The sequence below is a fragment of the Kogia breviceps genome, chromosome 14, assembly GCF_026419965.1.
Source record: "Kogia breviceps isolate mKogBre1 chromosome 14, mKogBre1 haplotype 1, whole genome shotgun sequence".
Taxonomy (NCBI): Eukaryota; Metazoa; Chordata; class Mammalia; order Artiodactyla; family Physeteridae; genus Kogia; species Kogia breviceps.
The window spans coordinates 56,661,214-56,679,671 of record NC_081323.1 but is presented as its reverse complement, the minus strand read 5'-3'; the positions used below and the strand labels follow the sequence as shown (position 1 = coordinate 56,679,671).

Sequence of the window (18,458 nt, the reverse complement as noted above, 5' to 3'; positions counted from 1 at the left end):
CATATGTAAATATTTACTATACAAGCGATATATACTTGCTATAAAAGAATTAGAAAGTATATTTAAGCAAACAGAAAGCAAAAATCACTCATAATCCCATCACCCAGAGATAGCACACATTAACGCATTGTTGAGTGTCCTAGTTTTTTTTTTTTTTTTTTTTCCCCCACCGTGCAGCTTATGGGATCTTAGTTTCCCGACCAGGGATTGAACCCAGGTCCACGGCACTGAAAGCCCGAGTCTTAACCACTGGACTGCGAGGGAATTCCCAAGTATCCTAGTTTTTTATGGATAAATATTTTAAGTCAAAGTGGAATTCCATTTTATAGAATGTTTTGTAATATGCTTTTTTTCTCTTAACGATGTCTTGTGCACACCTGCCCAGGTTTCTACATACACTTGGCCCTGTCATGTAAGTGGGTGGGTGGTGTTCCATTTTATGTGTTCTCATTTATTTCACTAATCCCCTAGTGAACTAGTTCTTTTCAGTTCTCACTATGCTAAATGCTTCAGAGAGGATCCTAAATGTTAGTGTATATCCTTCATTATTTCCTGAGGTTAAATTCCAGAAGTGGAATTTCTCGGTCGGAGGGCGTGCGCACTTTTCAGGTTTCAACTGTCTCTTTCTGATTTGCCCTCTAGAGCACGGGCTTGTAGTCCCACCATCACCTACGAGGCTGCATGGTTGAAGCTTTCAAAATAGAAAGCTTATTGGACTTTTCTAGTTTCAAAAGTAAACGTGCTCATAGTAGTAAATTTAGAAAATATAGAAGATTAGGAAGATGTGGAAAATCCCCATTATCTTACTGCCTAAAAATAATACTAACAGTTTGGGCATATTTCCTTCCAGTATTACTTTCTGTATACTTTTTTGTTTTGTCACAGTTGTAATGTATATATATAGTTTTGTATTGTGGTCCTTTTTAAATCTTGGTTATAATTTTGTTATTTGTAAATACCAGCACTTATGGGAGTAACATAGCTGACTCTCCACCCCCCTGAGCATTTAAGTTGTCTCCGGGTTTTTGTTATTGCAGATATGTGGTGTGGAAGTGGAACTGTTGTGCTGAATATGATAAGTACTTTTTAGGGCTTTGGGTAAAAGTTACCAAATTCTGTTTCAGAAGGGTGATGCTCCCAATCTGATTATGGTTTTTAAAGGCTGGCCCTCCAGTGAATCTATTGTCTCCAGTTTTCTCTGTGTGAAGAGAGGTGCAGCGAGTGGGACACATGCTCTCCCCATTCAGTGTGTGTCTGCAGCGTCAGAGCCAGCTGGGCGCCCTCCACTCTTGTCACTAAGTGCCTTCCCGGGGCTGCGCTGGTGGCGCAGTGGTTAAGAATCTGCCCGCCAATGCAGGGGAGACAGGTTTGAGCCCTGGTCTGGGAAGATCCCACATGCTGCGGAGCAACTAAGCCCATGCACCACAACTACTGAGCTGGCGCTCTATAGCCCGCGAGCAACAACTACTGAGCCCATGTGCCACAACTGCTGAAGCCTGTGCACCTAGAGCCCATGCTCCACAACAAGAGAAGCCACCTTAATGAGAGGTCTGTGCACTGCAACAAAGAGTAGCCCCCGCTCGCTGCAACTAAAAAGAAAGCCCATGCAGCAACGATGACCCAACGTAGCGATAGATAGATAGATAGATAGATTAGATAGATGGATAGATAGGATGGATGGATGGATGGATGGATGGATGGATGGATGGATGGATATGGGGGGGGATGGATTGCCTTCCCCACTTTCTCGCAGGGATGTGAGCTTGTCAGGAAGATGCCAGCGCCCTCCCTCTCCTCCAGGGTCTGCAGCCCTGAAGCGAGACTGCTTTGTGGGCGAGGTTCCTAACTCTTCTTTCACAAACTTTCACAGGGAGTCAAAGTGGACACAAGAGACCACAGTGGAGCCACAGCCCGGATGCTGGCCAAGCAGTTTGGACACATGAAGATTGTGGGGCTGATAGACGTTCACTCACCTTCTCTGCCCAAGAGCCTCTACCGGAGTCCAGGTACCTGCGTCTGCGGCCAGGCCTCTGCTGGCATCCCCTCCTCCCCTTTGGCTCCTGGATCCTGGCCAGGACCCGGGCTGAGGGGAGGGTGTAGAATGTAGGGGGGGACTGCCAGGCTGAGGATGGGCAGGACAGGGAGGAGGAGGGCAGCTCACAGAGGGGATCGCTCTGGATTTTGGTTCTTACCTTGTTTGTGCTGTTTGTTGCCATGCAGATGTTTTAATTTTATGTAGTCAAATTTATCCGTTTATTGCCTCTGGGTTTTAAGTAACAGAAAATCTTGCCCTATGCCCTGGTTGTACAACAAATTGCCCATGTTTTCCTCTAGTTTGTGTATGGTTTCATTTCTCCATGTAGATCTCTGATCCATTCACAATGTATTTTCACGGATGGTTTTTTCTAAACAGCTGCCCTGTTGTCCTAGCATCATGTGTTTAGAAGTCCATTTTTGACCTAGTGATCTTTACCATATATTCTGAATTTCTGTTTGCATTCAGGTCTGTTTCTGGACTGCCTGTTCTATTCCACTGGACTCTGCACACACAGACCCACACTGTGTAAATGACAGAGGTTTTCTCTGACATGTTTTGCCACCTGGTGGGGCCGGCCCACCTCCTAGCTTTCCTTCTCCAGTGTTTCCTGGCACTTGCTTTTCTGTGTGAACTTGAGCATCAACTTGTCTAGCTCCTTAAAAACAGCATGGTGATATTTTTGTGACTGTGGCAAATGTACAAATGAACTGCTCTGTGTTGAGTCACCCTAAGACCAAGGGACGTCCTTTTGTTCAAGTGTACTTTCTTGTCTTGCAAGAGGGTTTTTTTTTTTTTTGTGGTACGCGGGCCTCTCACTGCTGTGGCCTCTCCCATCGCGGAGCACGGGCTCTGGACGCGCAGGCTCAGCGTCCATGGCTCACGGGCCCAGCCGCTCCGCGGCATGTGGGATCTTCCCGGACCGGGGCACGAACTCGTGTTCCCTGCATTGGCAGGCGGATTCTCAACCACTGCGCCACCAGGGAAGCCCGCAAGAGGGTTTTAAATTTTTCTTCAAATACATTTTGCATATAACTGAAGTTTTTCCTGAGGGTCTGATTTTCGTCATTGCTGTTGTAAACGCATTATCCCTCTTAATGCCGCCATCATAGCCTTGAACGGCTTGTCTGTGCAGAGGAAGGCGACTGCTGTCTGTCCACAGTTCTACCGCCTGCTGCCTTATTGAGTTCTTTCATTGTCTGAATTCGTTTTATTTATCTGTTCTCTAGGGTTTTCCAGGTACACTGCCATAAAACCTGCAAACAGAGACAGATTTACTACTTTTTTCCTGATTTTTGTACCTCAGATTTCTTTGCTTTCATCGCACTCACTAATCCCTCTAGTTCCCCATTGAATGAGGTGAGGTAGTGGGCATTCACTTTGGCCCTGATCTTAGCAGAAATGCCACATTAAGTATGATGCTGGCTTGGGACTTCCCTGGCAGTCCAGTGGTTAAGACTCCACACTTTACTGCAGGGAGCACGGGTTCAATCCCTGTTTGGGGAACTAAGATCCTGCACGCTGTGTGGTGTGGCCAAAAAATAAAAAATATAAATGAAAATAAATAAAGAATAAAAAATAAATGTTTTTTTAAAAAAGTAAGATGCTGGCTTGCAGAGTAAGGTCTGCATATATGTTGTCGTGTTAAGAAAGTATTTGTCATTTCCTGTATTCTTGAATGTTTTTATAGGATAAGTGCTAAATTTTGTCAAAGGTGTTTTCAACATCTATGGAGATGATGGTGAATTTTCTCCTTAGATCTATTAACACAGTTTATTATGTTAATGAATTTCTTAATAATGAACCAACTTTACATTCTTGGCATAAATCCCACTTGGTGTACTCTTTTCTTAATGTGGTTCTAGATTCTGTTGCTAATGTTTATTAATTTTGTATGGATATTCATAAGTGATGTTGGTCTGTGATTTTCTTTTGTCTATCTTTATCAGTTATAGGTCTCAATATTATACTTCATAAAAAGAACTGGAAAGTTTCCTTTCCTTTCTGTGCTCTAGAACAATTTATGGAGTAGCATTGGTCCCATGTGGTCTTTTTTTTTTTTTTTTTTTGGTGGGGGTGCATCGGGCCTTAGTTGCGGCACGTGGGATCTGTCATTGCAACACACGGGCTTCTCTCTAGTTGTGGTGCGTGGGCTCCAGGGCGTGTAGGCTCTATAGTTTGCAGCACACAAGTGCGGGCTCAGTAGTTGAGGCGCATGGGCTTAGCTGCCCTGCAGCACATGGGATCTTAGTTCCCCGACCAGGGATCGAACTCGCATCCCGTGTTGGAAGGCGGATTCTTTACCACTGGACCACCAGGGAAGCCCCCCATGTGGTCTTTGAAGGATTCCCTGTGAAACCATCTGGGCCTGGTCTTTACCCACGTCTCTCTTCTGTGTGGTGTGTTTCCTAGACCCACTAGTCTCTGTGCAGAGAATGGGGTGAGTGCTGAGTCTCCTGGAGCGGGTGCTCACCTCCTCCTGGGCATCAGGGATGCTGGCGTCTGTGGGGCTCCCTGCCACCTGGGCCATGTTGGGGTGTAGGGTTCATGTTGTTCTGTCTATTCTGCCAACTGTACAGGATCAAGGGGCCACGTCAGGAGGTTCAGACTTGTGGAGCCACCTTTTCCTTGGTTCCCCTGCCTGAACATTTATTTTTTATGACTCCTTCTGCTTCTGCTTGGATAGACCCCAGTCTCCTCCTGGCGGCATGGATCCTGGAGTGTGAGGGAGGGGTCCACTTGGCATCACTGGCCCGGGCTTGGAAACTGGGCCAGTGATTCTCTTGCTCTCGGGCAGTGGTTGGGCTGAGCCTTCAGTTCATGTCTGAGTGAGCCTCTCCCTTCTTGGCCTCAGGACTGCTTTGTAACAGATACCAGCACACAGTGGATACAGTGGTAATGAGGGCTTCTCTGCATGTCTCCACCCCAGTTCACCAACTCCAAAGTGAGATCTTACCCAATGGGCGCCTTCTACAAATAAACCCCTGAATTTTGTCTTCTAGGTGTAATGAAATATGGAAAACAATGAAAAGCTATAAAATGCTGATAGCTGTGGGCACACTGAGCTCTTCAGACGGGTCATGAAACAGCACACAGAGCTGTTATGTGGCACTTGTTTCCTAAGAGATTGTTCAGGTTAAGAATATAAAATGGCTTAAGAAGTTGTGACTGCTGTTGCTGTATGTTTATGAAGAGATGGATCTTACTTGTCACCTCAGCTTGGAACAGAATGTATTTCTGACTGTTAACATACTACATGTTGTAAAAAATTCTGGAAACTCAGAGAGAGGGATGAGTTGGATCCACTCACCATAATTCACAATTTTACTCCCCCCCCCCCGCCCCCTGCCCCATGTCCCTGTGGCCTGAGCAGTGGACCCACCCATTGTGGCATTTCTTACAGGTGACATCCTGGGAACACTTTTCTTAATTTAGGAAAAGGAAAAAAGCAATTAACGATGATTTTTATTTCAGTTCATTATGAGGATTAGTAAGTTAGTCCATCACTGAACATACTGTCTAAATTTTGGTGTTTGACCCACAGAAAAATACGAAGATCTGAGCTCTTCAGATGAATCCTGCCCTGTCCCTCAGAGACAGAGGCCCTGTCGGAAGAAGGGCCTCAGCATCCACGAGGGGCCACGAGCCTTGGCTAGGCTCACAGCTATTGGACTTGGAGGCAGGATGCAGCAGCCTTGCTATGGTGAGTGCCCCACGATCCGGGTGGCTTTGACATCGTAGTCTAGGATTCTGTCTGAAAGAATGAGCGACTCTCAGGCTCCTGACGTGGGGGCCGCCTGGGCTGCCAGGTGGGAGCAGCAGCTCAAGGACTTAGAATCCATCACAGGGATGGAGATACATTAGTCAGTGGCTCGCTCTTGGGTTTTGGTTTGTCCTTTGAGTTTCCTTTCTGTTGGTTAAAACTACAAATAAAACATTCTCTCCTGTAGGAGAGAGAGAGCTGAGCTCAGATCCATTCCTCACGTGGGTGGGTCAGCCCAGCAGGGAGAACGTGACCGTTGAGTCCCCTTCCTGTCTCTGCCGCATCCCCTGGGGAGGACTCTGTCCTCGCACTCTTTTCTCAGGGTGTGGATTTGAGAACTGCCCACCAGACACCTGGTGGGCCAGAACCCTAAACCCTGAGTTTCCAGATGGCCTGAGTTTTTGTCAGACTGTCAGCTCCTGAGTGTTGAGTGCAGTGCTCTTGGGGAGCACAGGCGCTGAGTTCTTGAGGCGCGTTGGGCTTGACGCTGTCTCTCGTGCTGGCCTGAGTGACCAGACTCCGGTGTGGGTCTTGCTATCAGTGGCCAGGCTGCTGGTCTAGCGAGCAGCCCTCAGAACCCCCTCCCAGCCAGGAGACCATGTGAGGACTTGATTCCCTTCTCAGACCCTTGGAAAGGGTCCTGGCACTGGTTGGTAACCAGGCCTACCTCCTCCCAGCGTCCGGGGGGCTGACTGGTGAGCTGGTGCTGCGGGCGAGGACACGGGCATCTGGTCTGGCAGCTGGGAGCTTGGGGCTCTGGGATGAGTGGCAGAGTCTGTTTCTTTGGAGGAACCCAGGCCACCTGTCCTGCCTGAGCTGTGGCCGGGGCATGGGAAGGAGTGTTCACTAGCCTCTCAGCTCTGGCCTTTCAGGAGATTCTGTTTTTCTTCTTACACTGTGTGAAATTATAATTTTCTATAAGTGTATATATGCTCTTTGCCAAAAGTTAAAAAACATTTTTGAATGATAAATAGCATGTGCTGATGTAAAAAATCTCTAACTTCAGAAAGGTATAAAGAAGAAAATAAGTTACCTGTGGTCCCACCAGCCAGGCTCTCATTGCAAATACACGTACTTTCTGTGGGGCAGAGGCAGGGGCAAAGGCGGAATTAAACACTCTGGTTTGTGTTCTGCCTCTTCTCCTTGTTTTCTCACAGGCAGACATTCAGAAGTTATATAATTCATTGTCGCTGCCGTTAATGTTTAGCCAGGGCCTCTTAACCTTCCTGTTCAGCTGGATCTTCTTGATTGGGGTTGACTGGCCCCTGTGCTGGAAAGTCGCAGGGGCCACGCAGGCCGGTGTGTGTATGAGAGTAGATGTTTCTAGCTGCGGGAACACCTTGTAGTATAGTTTTCCTTTGGCTCAGGAATTTGTAAATACAGCTTACCGTCTCCTACTTTGTCCTCTTGGCAAAGCAACAGCATGGCGTGATAGAGAGGCCGCCACTGCCAGGCCTGGCTCCACGTGCACCCGCTGCTGGGCACAAGCTGGTCACTAACCCCTTGGAGACTGTTTCCTCACCTGCAGACGGCATGGCTCTGTCCAGGTTACTGTGGCGAGTAGAGAATGCTGTCCTGGGGCTCCCCTTGCCGAGATCCCTCTGAAGAGGTGGTTGCGTGTGGAAGGAAGAACTCGTCCTTCCTTATGCATGCATGTGGATTTACATGCCCCATTCTGTCCACAGAGCAGGTGCCTCCACAGGGCTATGTCACCTTCAACAGCAGCGATGAGAACCCCCTGGAAGAGGGGGGCCTCTGCTACAGGGACGTCACCTCCCCCATCAATGAGCGGGATGTGGAGAGCAGCAGCAGCAGCAGCCGGGGTACGCACGCCCCCCCGCCACCAGTCCAGCTGGGCCATGGCCCTGTGACGGGTCCATCCGGCAGAGGAGAGGGTGAAGGTTAGAGAAGGTTCTGGCTGTTGTGAGGAGAGTCATAATCTGGTGTGGGGACAGTTGAGGAGAATTCTCACCCAGGGTCTCTCTGAGCAGGATCTGGGAGTCAGTCCAGACAGACAGGCTTAGCCTCTTGACTGGTAAGTCCTTAGGAAATGTCTTCGTATGTTATGTGCATCGTCCATTCCACAGCTGTTTACCGAGTGTCCTGTGTGCCAAGCACTGGCTAGATGCTTGCATTTATCGGTGAACAGAGCAGACAAACCCTGCCGAGCCTAGAGAGGAAGGGCCTGGCCCGGCAGTCGGCGTGAAGCAGAAGCAAACAGTGAACGATTGGAGGGGCCGGGGAGCGCTGTGGCTGAAGCCGCTCGGGGACAGGGCTCTGGGGAGTCGCCACGGGCGAGGCCTGTGGTCAGGCGTCCTCGTCTTCGCCATTGTCAGAAGAGCACGCCTTCTGTGCCCACCTCGGGGCCGCGCGGAGCAGCAGCAGCAGTGAGGGCCTGGCCCGGGCCCCGGAACTCAGCAGCGAGGCCTCCCTGGAGAGCAACGAGGTGAACCTCCCCCCCCCTCGCCCCCGGTGTCGTGGGGGCTGCCTAGCAGTTCAGTTGAGGTGAGCGTGTCCATGCAGTGCCACGGGGCCTGCCATGGGAGGCCTCTGGCAGGCGGGGGAGTTTCGGGAAATTTCAGACCTTCCCCACCATGAGGGGAGTGTGCAGATGAATCCGCATACACTGGCGGTGGGGCAGGGAGCAGAGCTTGGATGCAGCACGTCAGCTGCCAGCCCCCGCAGTTGCTTTAAACACACACCTCTCACCACAGGATTCAGATCATGCGCGGAAAAGCTCGGTTCGCAAACAAACTAAAAGCTACGTGAAGACCAAGAATCGTTACAGCAGCAGCGACAGCCAGTGGCCTCCTGGCACCGGGACTTCCTGTGCCCCAAGATTGATCCCCCAGACTGACAGGTCCCCCTACTCAGGACCCCAGGTAAGACCGTGGGGCTTCTTGTGATTTGTGAGGCATTTATTTGTACATTCCATGGGGCCGGCACTGTTGAGAGAAGAGTGGGGTGGTTTTCTCCACATGACCTAGAAAGCTACTCGGGCTGAGAGGATTCCCAATGGTGAGAGGAGCCAGTTGCCGGGCTTCTGTTCATCCCTTTCCATGGAGGGATCTGTCTCTCCCCCTGGTTTCCATGCCCAGCTCAGCCTCCCTGAGCCTGGGGAGGAGAAACACAGGACCAGCATCACAGAGCTGCTTTCAGGTGACAGTGACAAGCTACATGGGAAGCAGAGGCAAAGTGGCACTCAGTTGGGACTTAATGAGAACTTAATTGCTGCCTTTCTCATCGTGGCTGCTCTGAGCAGTTTGTCCGGGATTATAGGTGCAACAGCAGCGTCACTGCCTAGTGTGTTCTCCCACCCTCTGTGGGCATAAGTGGTACAAAGGTGGAAGAGAGGTCAGTATTTGCCATTTATTAAAGTCATAGCTGTGCTCTTCACTAAAAGCCTGTGATTTTGCTGGTTTCTCCTCACAGCCCCTCTGGGGAGCTCTCTCCAGCGCCTGTGTTCCCAGGCTCAGTGAGCAGCTGACCTCTCAATACCTTAGTAAACACATGCCAATTGGAGCCTTTAAATCAGCTTCTTTAAATATGTTCCAAGATTTGGTGTATGTGCTTGGCAGAGGAGCCAGTGGGGCGAAGCTACCTGCTTCTGGGTCAGGGTTCCTATGTAGCAGAGCAGCTCCGTCACTGTCATCTCCTGAAAGTCAGTCCTTGACACAGGGCTTGTAAAACAGAAACAAAAAAAAAGAATGAAATATGTTCCAAGAGCTAAAGGAAACCATGTCTAAATACGGAATATCAATAAAGTGATAGAAATAAAAATGAACCAAATAGAAATTCTGGAACTGAAAGTACAATAACTGCGATGAAAATTTCACTAGAGGGGCTCAACAGCAGGTTTGAGCACACAGAAGAACCAGAAGACAACATAGATCACTTGAGGTTATCCAATCCGATAAAGAAGAATAAGGAAAAATGAACAGAAACCTGTGAGACACCAGTAAGTGTAACAGCATGCACATAATGGTGTTCCTGAAGAGGAGGGAGGGAAAAATAGAAAAAATGTTTAAAAATAGCCAAATCTTATCAGGGGAAGTGAAAAGACTGCCGTCTACTGCACAGTCCATGAGGCCAAGGCAGAAGAAATCCTGGAGAAACGTCTTAAAGCTGCGAGAATGCAAGTTAAGAAAAAATAATCTCTCAGATACTGGAAATTTTGGTTTGGGGATCCAAGAACACATCGATCTGGGGATCAAACACCAGGCATTGGTACCTACAGCCTAGACCTCTACGTGGTGCTGGGGAGGCCAGGTTTCAGCATCGCAGACAAGAAGTGCAGGGCAGGCTGCATTGTGGCCAAACACAGAATTAGCAAAGAGGAGGCCCTGCACTGGTCTCAAGGGATCATCCTTCCTGGCAAATAAATTTCCATTTCTATCCAAAAGGCCAAAAAAAAAAAAAGCCAAATCTCAGATTTGATCAACAAACAAATCTGCACATCCAAAAAGCTGAATGAGCTCTAGCTCTAAGTTGGTTAAATTCAGAGCCACACCTGGACACATCATAATCAGAGTGTCACTAAACAAAGAATCTTGGAGCAAGAGACAAGTGATTCAGCACGTACAAGGGGATCTCCACACGATTAACAGCGTATTTCTCATCAGAAACCACAGGGACCAGACATGGGACGATATGTTAACTAACAGTGCAATGTCCGGCAAAGACTGTCCCCCAGAGTGAAGGAAAAATGGAGAGTCCTGGGTCAGCAGAGACCGAGAGGAGCTTCTGCCGCAGACCTGCCACAGGGTGTGCTTCCTGCTGCAGTGAAGACACTGGTCCAGAGATGCCCTGCCTGCCCTGCCTGAGGACACACAGGGGGCAGCCCAGGCTTTCTGCCAAACTTGGGAGTCAGCAGAGCTCAGGACAGGCCAGGTGCTCAGCAGGAGAAAGGCAGCTCTGTGTGCAGCATGGGCCTTTTCCTGCCCCCACATCTTCGTGGCCTGCCTGTCCTCTGACCTGCCCTGGCTCTTCACCCTCTAGGACCTTGCCACACTGCTGGAGCAGATTGGCTGTCTCAAATACCTGCAGGTGTTTGAGGAGCAGGATGTGGACCTCCGCATCTTTCTGACCCTCACTGAGAGCGACCTGAAGGAAATCGGCATCACGTGAGTCCCAGGGCCTCTGTGTACACAATGCCCAGGAACCAGCTGAGGTGCAGCTCCCAGCATTGGGTGGAGAGCCTCCCTGTCCAGTGGCCGGCTTTCTCCCTGCTGTCAGCTGTCCACTCCTGCAGCTGCTCCCAGCTCAGGTGCAGACAGCCTGGGTCCCGAGGCCCCGAGCTGGACCAGTGGACACTGCTGTGCTCAGGGCACCCTGACGTTTTCCACTGTCCACCTTTGAGAGCATCCCTAGCAGCCCCAGCTCCCTGTCCAGTGAAAGCAGCAGCCAGGCAGGGTGGGAAGGTCACGACTCCTTATGACGCTTTCTGTCTTCTGTCCCAGGATCCTGGGGGCTACTCTCCCCCTTCAAAGCAGGGATCTTTCTAGCAGACAGTCTTGGTAGAAGGACAGCCCACGGAGCTTCCACGTAGAGCAGGTGCTGATCCGTGTCCTCTCACTTCCTGCTGTAGGTTGTTTGGGCCCAAGAGAAAGATGACCTCTGCCATCGCCCGCTGGCACAGCAGCGCCCGCCCCCCCAGTGATGCCTTGGAGCTGGCCTATGCTGACCGGCTTGAAGCCGAGATGCAGGAGCTCGCCATCCAGCTGCACAAAGTAAGTAGAGAGCTGGGGCAGGGGATGTGCAGAGAAGGACACAGCGTGGAGACAGATGCCCAGAATCAGCAGAGAGCAGCAGCCAGGGCGGGTGACAGGACAGCGAGGCCAGGAGGCATCATGGCTCAGATGCAGTGGGGCGCACAGGTGGACACAGAGGGGAGAAAGGGTGTCAGCAACGCACACCGCGGGGCTTGCAGGAAGGGGCCCAGGCTGGGGGGGCTCCAAGGTGGAGACACGTCCCCCGCAGGCCAGGAGAGGAGGAGGCAGTCTGACAGTGGCGATGGAACCTGGTTGGGGGGAACCCCGCCTGAGTGTTCATTCCCTACCCCCGAACCTGCCTGCTGCACCTGCTGCCTCTTCCGCTGCAGCGCTGTGAGGAGGTGGAGGCCATGCGGGGCCTGGTGTCACAGGAGCAGGAGCTGCGGGCCGTGGTGGAGAGCTGCCTCCTGGAACAGGATGGTGCCCGCAAGGACGTCCATGCACAGTTGCAGGAGACCTGGGCCCTGACCCGGGACGCTGCGCTCGTCCTGGACCAGCTGCGGTAAGTGGGTGTTTGAGCTGCCCCCCGGCCAGGGCCAAGTCACTGTTTCCTCCAGGTTCTTCCAAGAATGGGTCGTGTTCAGGGCCTCCTGGAGTCACCGCCACCCCAATTTAATCTGGCTGTCCCTCCTTGCAGGGCAGACCAGGCAGCATTGGGGCCCCATGTGGGTCTTTCTCTGCCCAGGCCGCACAGGCGCAGGCTGGCAGGGCGCACAGAGCAGAGCCCCACCTCACACTCAGGGAGAAGGGTGTCTGCGCTCGCCTGGCCTCTCCCCTCACCAGCAATTGGTTCTCATGTCCGGCAGAGCCTGTCAAGCTGAGCTGTCTGCCCGAGTGCAGCAGGATGAATCCCCGCTCGAGGCCACGCTGGGCCCAGGCCTCCCCACAGCTGGTAAGGAGAGCAGTGTCCTAGACCCAGAACAGATAGACAGAGGGCAGGGACGCCTCCCCAGGCTGGGTTTTAACACTTGTCTCAGTGTGGTTATCACACTGACACCACCCCACCCCAGATCCTCTCACGTGCCCAAGCCCATGTCCTCACTGTCCCTCCAGGTGGTCTTTGGGTCATGGCTGCCTGCACTGTCCAAGACCTCAAGTGACTTCTGCAGCCCCTGGCTGGGCCCCCGCCAGGGCACAGCCCAGCAGTAGGCAGGGGCCCTCACACACCTTCCTGGGGCTGAGCCCTGACCGGCCGTCAGCGCTTTGCTCCACAAGTGGGAGGAGAACACTCTGGTGTAATGAGAGGGACCTATGGCACCTAAGGTGGGCGGGGGGGGGCGTCGTCTCCTGGTTGCTGTCCCCTGGCTCAGGACGAAGAGGCAGGGCCTGTGGGCACAGACCCCAGGCCTACTCAGCTCTCTGTCCTACAGACTCCAAAGGCTGGCAGGCCGCCTTGCAGGCCCTGAGCCTCCCTCAGCTGTCGGGAGCCCTGGAGGATCGAGTCCGGGAGATGGGTGAGTCCAGGGGGCCGGACAGCCCACCAACCCTCAAGGTCATCCATTCCTGTGCCCTCGAGCCCTCCAGACTGCGAAGCAGTAACTGTCTGCCCCTGTTCTCAGGGCGAGTGCTGTGCTTAGTGACCCAGAGCCTGGAGAAGCTGCAAGTGCTGAACGGGAAGGAGAACTGGCGGGAGCCTTAGCCAGGGGGACGGTGAGTCTCTGTCCGTCCAGGACCTCGGCCCCGAGAGCAAGGCAGCTGTGCAGCCAAGTGAGCGTCCCTCTCAGTCTTCCCTTTCCTTTCTCAGAATCTGACGTGGGGTGACTGATCCACCCTGAAGCTGTGTGCCCGGAGGACAGGAGGCCAGCGAGCGGGCAGCTGCAGTGGCCAGGGCCAGAGGATCGGGCCCCAGGAGCAGCTGGTAGACAGGACGGGGCTATGGGCGGTGCAAGGGCGAGGCCCGCACTGAGGCAAGACGAGGGTCTCTTGTCCAGACCCGGGAGTGGGGCCCAGAGCAGGCAGGGCCTTGGGGAGAGCGCGTCCCCACACACCACAGGTGCCACACTGAGTTTCGCCCAGACAGGTGAGGACTGGGGCGGGGCGCCTGGGCAGCATATGTCATTTGCTGGAAAATAAAGTTTAAGATTGGTTGGTGAGGGGGTTCAGTTCTGGTCCCACGGCCTGAGGTACTGGCTGATGAACCACAGCAAGAGGAAAGCTGTGCCAGGGCCCTCGCCCAGAGCACCATGCTCAGGGCAGGACCGACTGGGTGATCCCTGCTGCCCCATCCCTCTGTTGCCTGTAGCTAGGGCCACCTTTGCATCAGAACTCCCATGAATCTACAAAGCTACCTGGAGAGCGAAGCAGGCCCCAGAAATGAGAGGAGCAAGTACAGGTGTTTTATTTACAGAGCAGAGTGTCCTTGCCCACATGTGCCAACCACTTCGTCGAGGCTCTAAGATGGGACACCCAGGCTGGGCTGGGAGCATTGCTTTCCTTACCAGGCTGGCGCTGTGGAAACTGTGAGCTTCGCTGAGGAGTCTTTCCAGACATAGGGCCATAGGAGACCGCCAGGGGTGACCCTCCTGTCCTGTGGTGGCTCTGCTGTTGTCATTGTGCACGCTTGGCCAGTGCTGCCACACTGTTTCCTGGAGGTGCCTGCAGACTGTGCTGGGAACAGAGAGAGGGAGGCTCTCAAAGGAAGCAGTGGGCTCAGCCCAGGCACCACAGAGCCACCAGGATCAGGGAGGAGCCTCATACTGTCAGTCTCAGTGAAGAAACCACCAGACCAGGCCCATGGCCCAGAGAGTCCACAGCTGGCAGTGCCACAGTCAACACGGGGAGGTAGCTGGCACCCCCACCTGGGAGGGGAGGCCTGCATCAGCTATACCTGAATGGTACCCAGAGCCCCGCTCTTAGGCCCGGCCCCTGCCCTCAGGTCCCTGGGTGGCAGGGAAGGGGACACCCTCCTGCGTCCACCCCTAGGCCTGTAGCCAGGACCGAAGAACACATAAAGAGCAGAGGCACGACTTTACTATCCTTTCTCCAGCAGCTCCCTGTACACCTGGGCCCCACGGCCCTGACTGTCCGCAGGGACAGGGACCAAGTCGGAGGGGGTAAAGCTACTTTGAAAACTCACCACAAATAAAGCTAACAACCAAAGTTCACAACATAACCTCCTATCCTGGGCTGGCGTTTCTCTCCAGACCCTGGGGCTGGCTCAGGGCAGGATGCAGGATGGAGTCAGCCCAAAGTTGGCCTCCACAAGAACAAAACTGCCACGAGAACAAAGCAACTTCTCCAGGGTTCAAGTGCATGCGCACCTACCCACTGAGGCCATGAGGCAACACCTGGGGCTCCACCAGCCCACGACGTGCACAGACAGCTCGTTTTTAGAGTGGGTGCACCCAGGCCACCACCCAGTAACTGCTCTGGGCAGTGGAGATGACGAGGTGCCCACTCCCCCACACAGGCGGAATGGGTCAAGCGCAGAACATGCCAGATGACACACTCCCACACTGAGGCTGGAGGGCCCAGCCCACGGGTACAGAGAGCCAGGGGGAGGGCGACAGACACAAGGCACAGGAGGAACCTCAGGAGGAAGATGGGAGCAGCTTCTCTAGGGCCTTCTTCTGCTTTTCCGTGGCCGCAGCCAAAGCTTCAGCCAGCTTCTCCTCAGGCATCATGTTGAGCACCTTGAGGGCAAAGAGGAGCTGGTACTTGGCTGTGCTGATGAAAGCGTTGCTCAGGAAATTGGGAAAGCCACCGACTCGGTCTTTCTGGGTGTACAGTGGGACACGCACGAGCCCCAGCACCTGCATGGAGAGGAGACCAGGATTGGGACCAGGCCCCCACACGGATGGCATGGCCTTGGCAGGAGGGGCTTGTGAGCTGCTAGGCCACGGGAAGGACAGCCAGGTTGCCAAGGACATAATGGGAGACCTGGGTAGGGTTGGGGGAGGTAGAAGCCAGCCAGCTCCCTTGGTGCGGTGCAGCCCCTCTCTTCCCCAAGCAAGTTTCAAGGCCATCCCCCATGCACATCCCACTCTCAAGTCCCAGCCCTCATCCACTGGCAGGAAGCCCCGCAGTCCACACCCCCATGCTCCCTCTTGCACCTGGTGAATCCCAAACACCCCAAGTGCCACTCCCAGTCTTCCAGACTATAAAACCCAGAAGTAGAGCCTTCATCCCCCACACCATGAGATTCCGGCCCATGAACCCTGACCTACAAGATCCTCTTTTTACTCTGCAGTTTCACACCTCCCGGAGCAGGCACCGCCCCTTCCCATCTTTCCACCGATCCCACTCCCCGTTCCCAGGATTGGCAATGGCAGGCAGCAAGGCAGATGGAACACAGCCCCGAGGGAGCCCCAGCCCCGGCCCCCCTCCCACCCTACCCGACCCCTGGTCCCTCTCCCCACCCCGAAGCTGGAGACAGCGACACCCTCCCAAACTGTCCAGGGGACCCTCAGGGGGACTTGTTACCCATCGGTGCCTTCCGCGGGGCCAGAGCCAAACCCCGGGGCGGGGGGCGGGGCCCGGACAGCGGCCCCCACCTCCAGGCCGTGATCCCGCGAGTGCACCGCGCTGATCTCCACAGCATGCAGCTGCTCCAGCGTCAGCTGCCGCGCGTACAGGTGCGCCACGACGCGGTGCGGGCCCTCGGTCAGGTGAGAGCTCAAGTAGTCGGCCTCCGTGAGGCGCAGGCAGCCGAGGCCCAGGCCCAGCACCCGATTCAGTCCGTCCTCCAGCGACCAGAAGCGCCGGTCCACGAAGCCCCCGGGGAAGCCCAGTAGCCCGTCGAAGCGCATCTGCATCTGCAAGGGAGCGCCGGGTCACGGGCGCAGGTCCGAGTGGCGTCCCGTACCCGCCCGCCCGCGTCCTCCCGCGTCCTCACCAGCACCGAGAAGCGCATGGGGATGCGGCCGAAGAGCTGCCCGGGGTTTGCGGCGTACAGCATGGCGTGGCACGAGTGGCTCCAGCCCGGCCCCAGACGCATCGCCTCCACCCGGCTAATCTGCTTCAGCTCCGGAACCGCCGCCGCCGACATCTTGGCACTACCCACGGCGACCCGGGCACCGCCCTTACGTGCATGCGCGGGCCCGCCCCCAACGCGCCCGAGCAATCCGCGGACAGCCGCGCCCCTGGGCCCCGCCCCTCCGCCAATCGCTGACGAGCACCAGGGCAGAGCCCGTCACGGCTCTCCGACACGCCGTTGCGGAGCGGAAGGGGCGGGCACAAAGGGAATGGCTGCGGGATCCCCAGCCGTCACCCAATAGCCGCACACCCCACCCACGGTCCTCGAAAACTACAGAGCCCAGGATGCAACGCGACAGCCGAGCTCGCAGGAGTGGAGCGCGGACTCCGGGTCCTCGGGCGCTGGCGGGGTGGCGGCGGTGCTTGCGAAGTCAGGGCTCAGACTGCCCGCCCCGAAGAGGGCAGAAGCCCCAACGATCTCTTTGCCCTCGGCCCTAGCCTACCCCAGCGTCTGCCTGGGAGCGCCGCCCCAGGCCTGGCCGGCTCCAGCTTCTGGGCGCGAGGGCGCCTCCTGCCTCCCCCAAGGGGCTCAGCTGAGCCCTGGGATCAGAGGGCACAACCCTCCCCTGCACGCACGCCAGCCCCAACGTTCTGCTGCCGGCTAAGCACTGAAATCCAAGGTCACTGCTGGTCTGCCTGACTAGAAGAGCAGGAAAGCAGGGTCTGGCAAAGCTTCAACTGCCCTCACAGTTCGAGTCCACGCCCAGCACTGAACTGGGTGCATGGTGAGGAGTCCTGGGGCTCCCTAAGCCCAGCCTGCTGGGGCAGAGTGATTTAAATCCCGGGGCAGGGAGCTTCCCAGCCCAGCGTACCATACGCCAGGTTGGAGGAATTAGGGTCTCCCGCACTATTCCTCCGAGGAGGAACCTGGGGCTCAGATGAATGGGACTTGCCTGAGGGCAACCAGCAGTTTGTGAACGCCAGGATCCCACCCAAGATTCCCACTGTCTCCTACCCAGTGTACACAACAGAAAACCGTGAAGCTTCAGCAAAAGGGGGCCTGAGTTACTTACCAGGTGTCTGTACTGGAGAAGGAAGTCGCTAGGGCTCAGAAGCGTCAGAAACAGCATCGGAAGGACAGTAGTGGGGCTCCCCTGCATCCTATGGTGCCACTCGCTCCACCAGCTGGCCCAAGCTCCATTTTTCTCCCACCGTGGACATGGATTTGCTGAGGGAAGGCACCACAGCCTGTGCTCACAGGATGGGTGCCATGGCACAGCCTCAGGAGAGCCATGCAGTCGAGGGCAAGTTCTGTGCCCTGACCAGGGCTGAGGAGAGGGGCAGAGAGCAGGCGAGGGTTGGCAGGAACCACCAGAAACTCATTCACGTTGGGTCGTCGGTGGTGTTCTGTCAGATGTGGGAAGTAAGGACCCAAAGAGAGAGGCTCTCCCCTACCATGGCCCTCTGCCAGGGCTCAGGGCTCAGGTGGGGCAGCCGCAGCTGGCAAGGGGAAGCCAGATTCTAGGGCAGGTAACCGTGTCTGAAGGGGAGAGATTATCAAGGGGAAGGGCCAATTCAGAGAGGACCCCACCTCCAGGCCACAGACATTAAGAAAGGAGGTGGGGGGCTTCCCTGGTGGCGCAGTGGTTGAGAGTCTGCCTGCCGATGCAGGGGACACAGCTTCGTGCCCCGGTCTGGGAAGATCCCACATGCCACAGAGCAGCTGGGCCCGTGAGCCATGGCCGCTGAGCCTGCGCGTCCAGAGCCTGTGCTCCGCAACGGGAGAGGCCGCAACAGTGAGAGGCCCGCGAACCACAAAAAAAAAAAAAAAAAAAAAAAAAAAAAAAAAAAAGGAGGTGGGTTGGTTTGGGGATAGTGTGGAGGGAGATCCGGTGCAGCCCATGCAAGAACCCATGTGACACTGAATGCCCTTCTCCCACACTGGGACCATGCCAGATGCAGGCACGACCGAGGG

General features: G+C 54.6%; 2 protein-coding genes across 14 annotated transcripts in view; one reads left to right on the top strand and one right to left on the bottom strand.

Moving 5' to 3' along the window:
- The window catches only part of ANKS3 (ankyrin repeat and sterile alpha motif domain containing 3), a 29,426-nt gene extending 15,764 nt beyond the window's left edge, over window positions 1-13,662 (top strand). Inside the window, exons 6-17 of one of the 6 annotated variants that reach the window (XM_059036868.2) lie at window positions 1,871-2,006; window positions 5,580-5,738; window positions 7,484-7,621; window positions 8,135-8,244; window positions 8,513-8,680; window positions 10,797-10,921; window positions 11,386-11,527; window positions 11,899-12,071; window positions 12,376-12,461; window positions 12,940-13,023; window positions 13,129-13,219; window positions 13,294-13,662. In XM_059036868.2, coding sequence (XP_058892851.1) covers window positions 1,871-2,006; window positions 5,580-5,738; window positions 7,484-7,621; window positions 8,135-8,244; window positions 8,513-8,680; window positions 10,797-10,921; window positions 11,386-11,527; window positions 11,899-12,071; window positions 12,376-12,461; window positions 12,940-13,023; window positions 13,129-13,208 — 1,401 coding nt within the window. In that variant the 3' untranslated portion in view covers window positions 13,209-13,219; window positions 13,294-13,662. Of the gene's footprint in view, window positions 1-1,870; window positions 2,007-5,579; window positions 5,739-7,483; window positions 7,700-8,134; window positions 8,245-8,512; window positions 8,681-10,796; window positions 10,922-11,385; window positions 11,528-11,898; window positions 12,072-12,375; window positions 12,462-12,939; window positions 13,220-13,293 lie in introns of all 6 variants that reach the window. The other 5 variants (XM_059036866.2, XM_059036865.2, XM_059036869.2 and 2 more) reach the window with 5 other exon arrangements.
- Window positions 5,483-18,264, bottom strand: NUDT16L1 (nudix hydrolase 16 like 1). Of its 8 annotated transcripts, none has more exons than XR_010836491.1 (6): window positions 16,404-18,258; window positions 16,063-16,323; window positions 15,099-15,321; window positions 14,008-14,176; window positions 6,832-9,478; window positions 5,483-6,693 (listed from the first exon to the last, which is right to left on the bottom strand). XR_010836491.1 is itself a non-coding variant. In XM_059036871.2 (4 exons), exons 1-3 carry the CDS (start codon window positions 16,554-16,556, stop codon window positions 15,100-15,102), a joined length of 636 nt encoding a protein of 211 aa, XP_058892854.1. In that variant the 5' UTR covers window positions 16,557-18,261; the 3' UTR covers window positions 13,884-14,171; window position 15,099. The 8 variants fall into 8 exon arrangements, 2 of the variants coding, with proteins under 2 accessions (XP_058892854.1, XP_058892853.1); XR_010836489.1 differs by having other exon boundaries at window positions 5,483-8,912; window positions 9,400-9,478; XR_010836488.1 differs by having other exon boundaries at window positions 5,483-9,478.
- Between the last annotated feature and the right edge of the window lie 194 nt (window positions 18,265-18,458).

Bases quoted from the DNA above. Each gene is read 5' to 3' on its own strand.
- NUDT16L1 (XM_059036871.2), bottom strand. From the start codon at position 16,556: ATGTCGGCGGCGGCGGTTCCGGAGCTGAAGCAGATTAGCCGGGTGGAG. The intron at 16,324-16,403 runs GTGAGGACGCGG...GCTCCCTTGCAG, and splicing joins CCATGCGCTTCTCGGTGCTG to ATGCAGATGCGCTTCGACGG. The intron at 15,322-16,062 runs GTGGGGGCCGCT...CTCTCCATGCAG, and splicing joins CGCGGGATCACGGCCTGGAG to GTGCTGGGGCTCGTGCGTGT.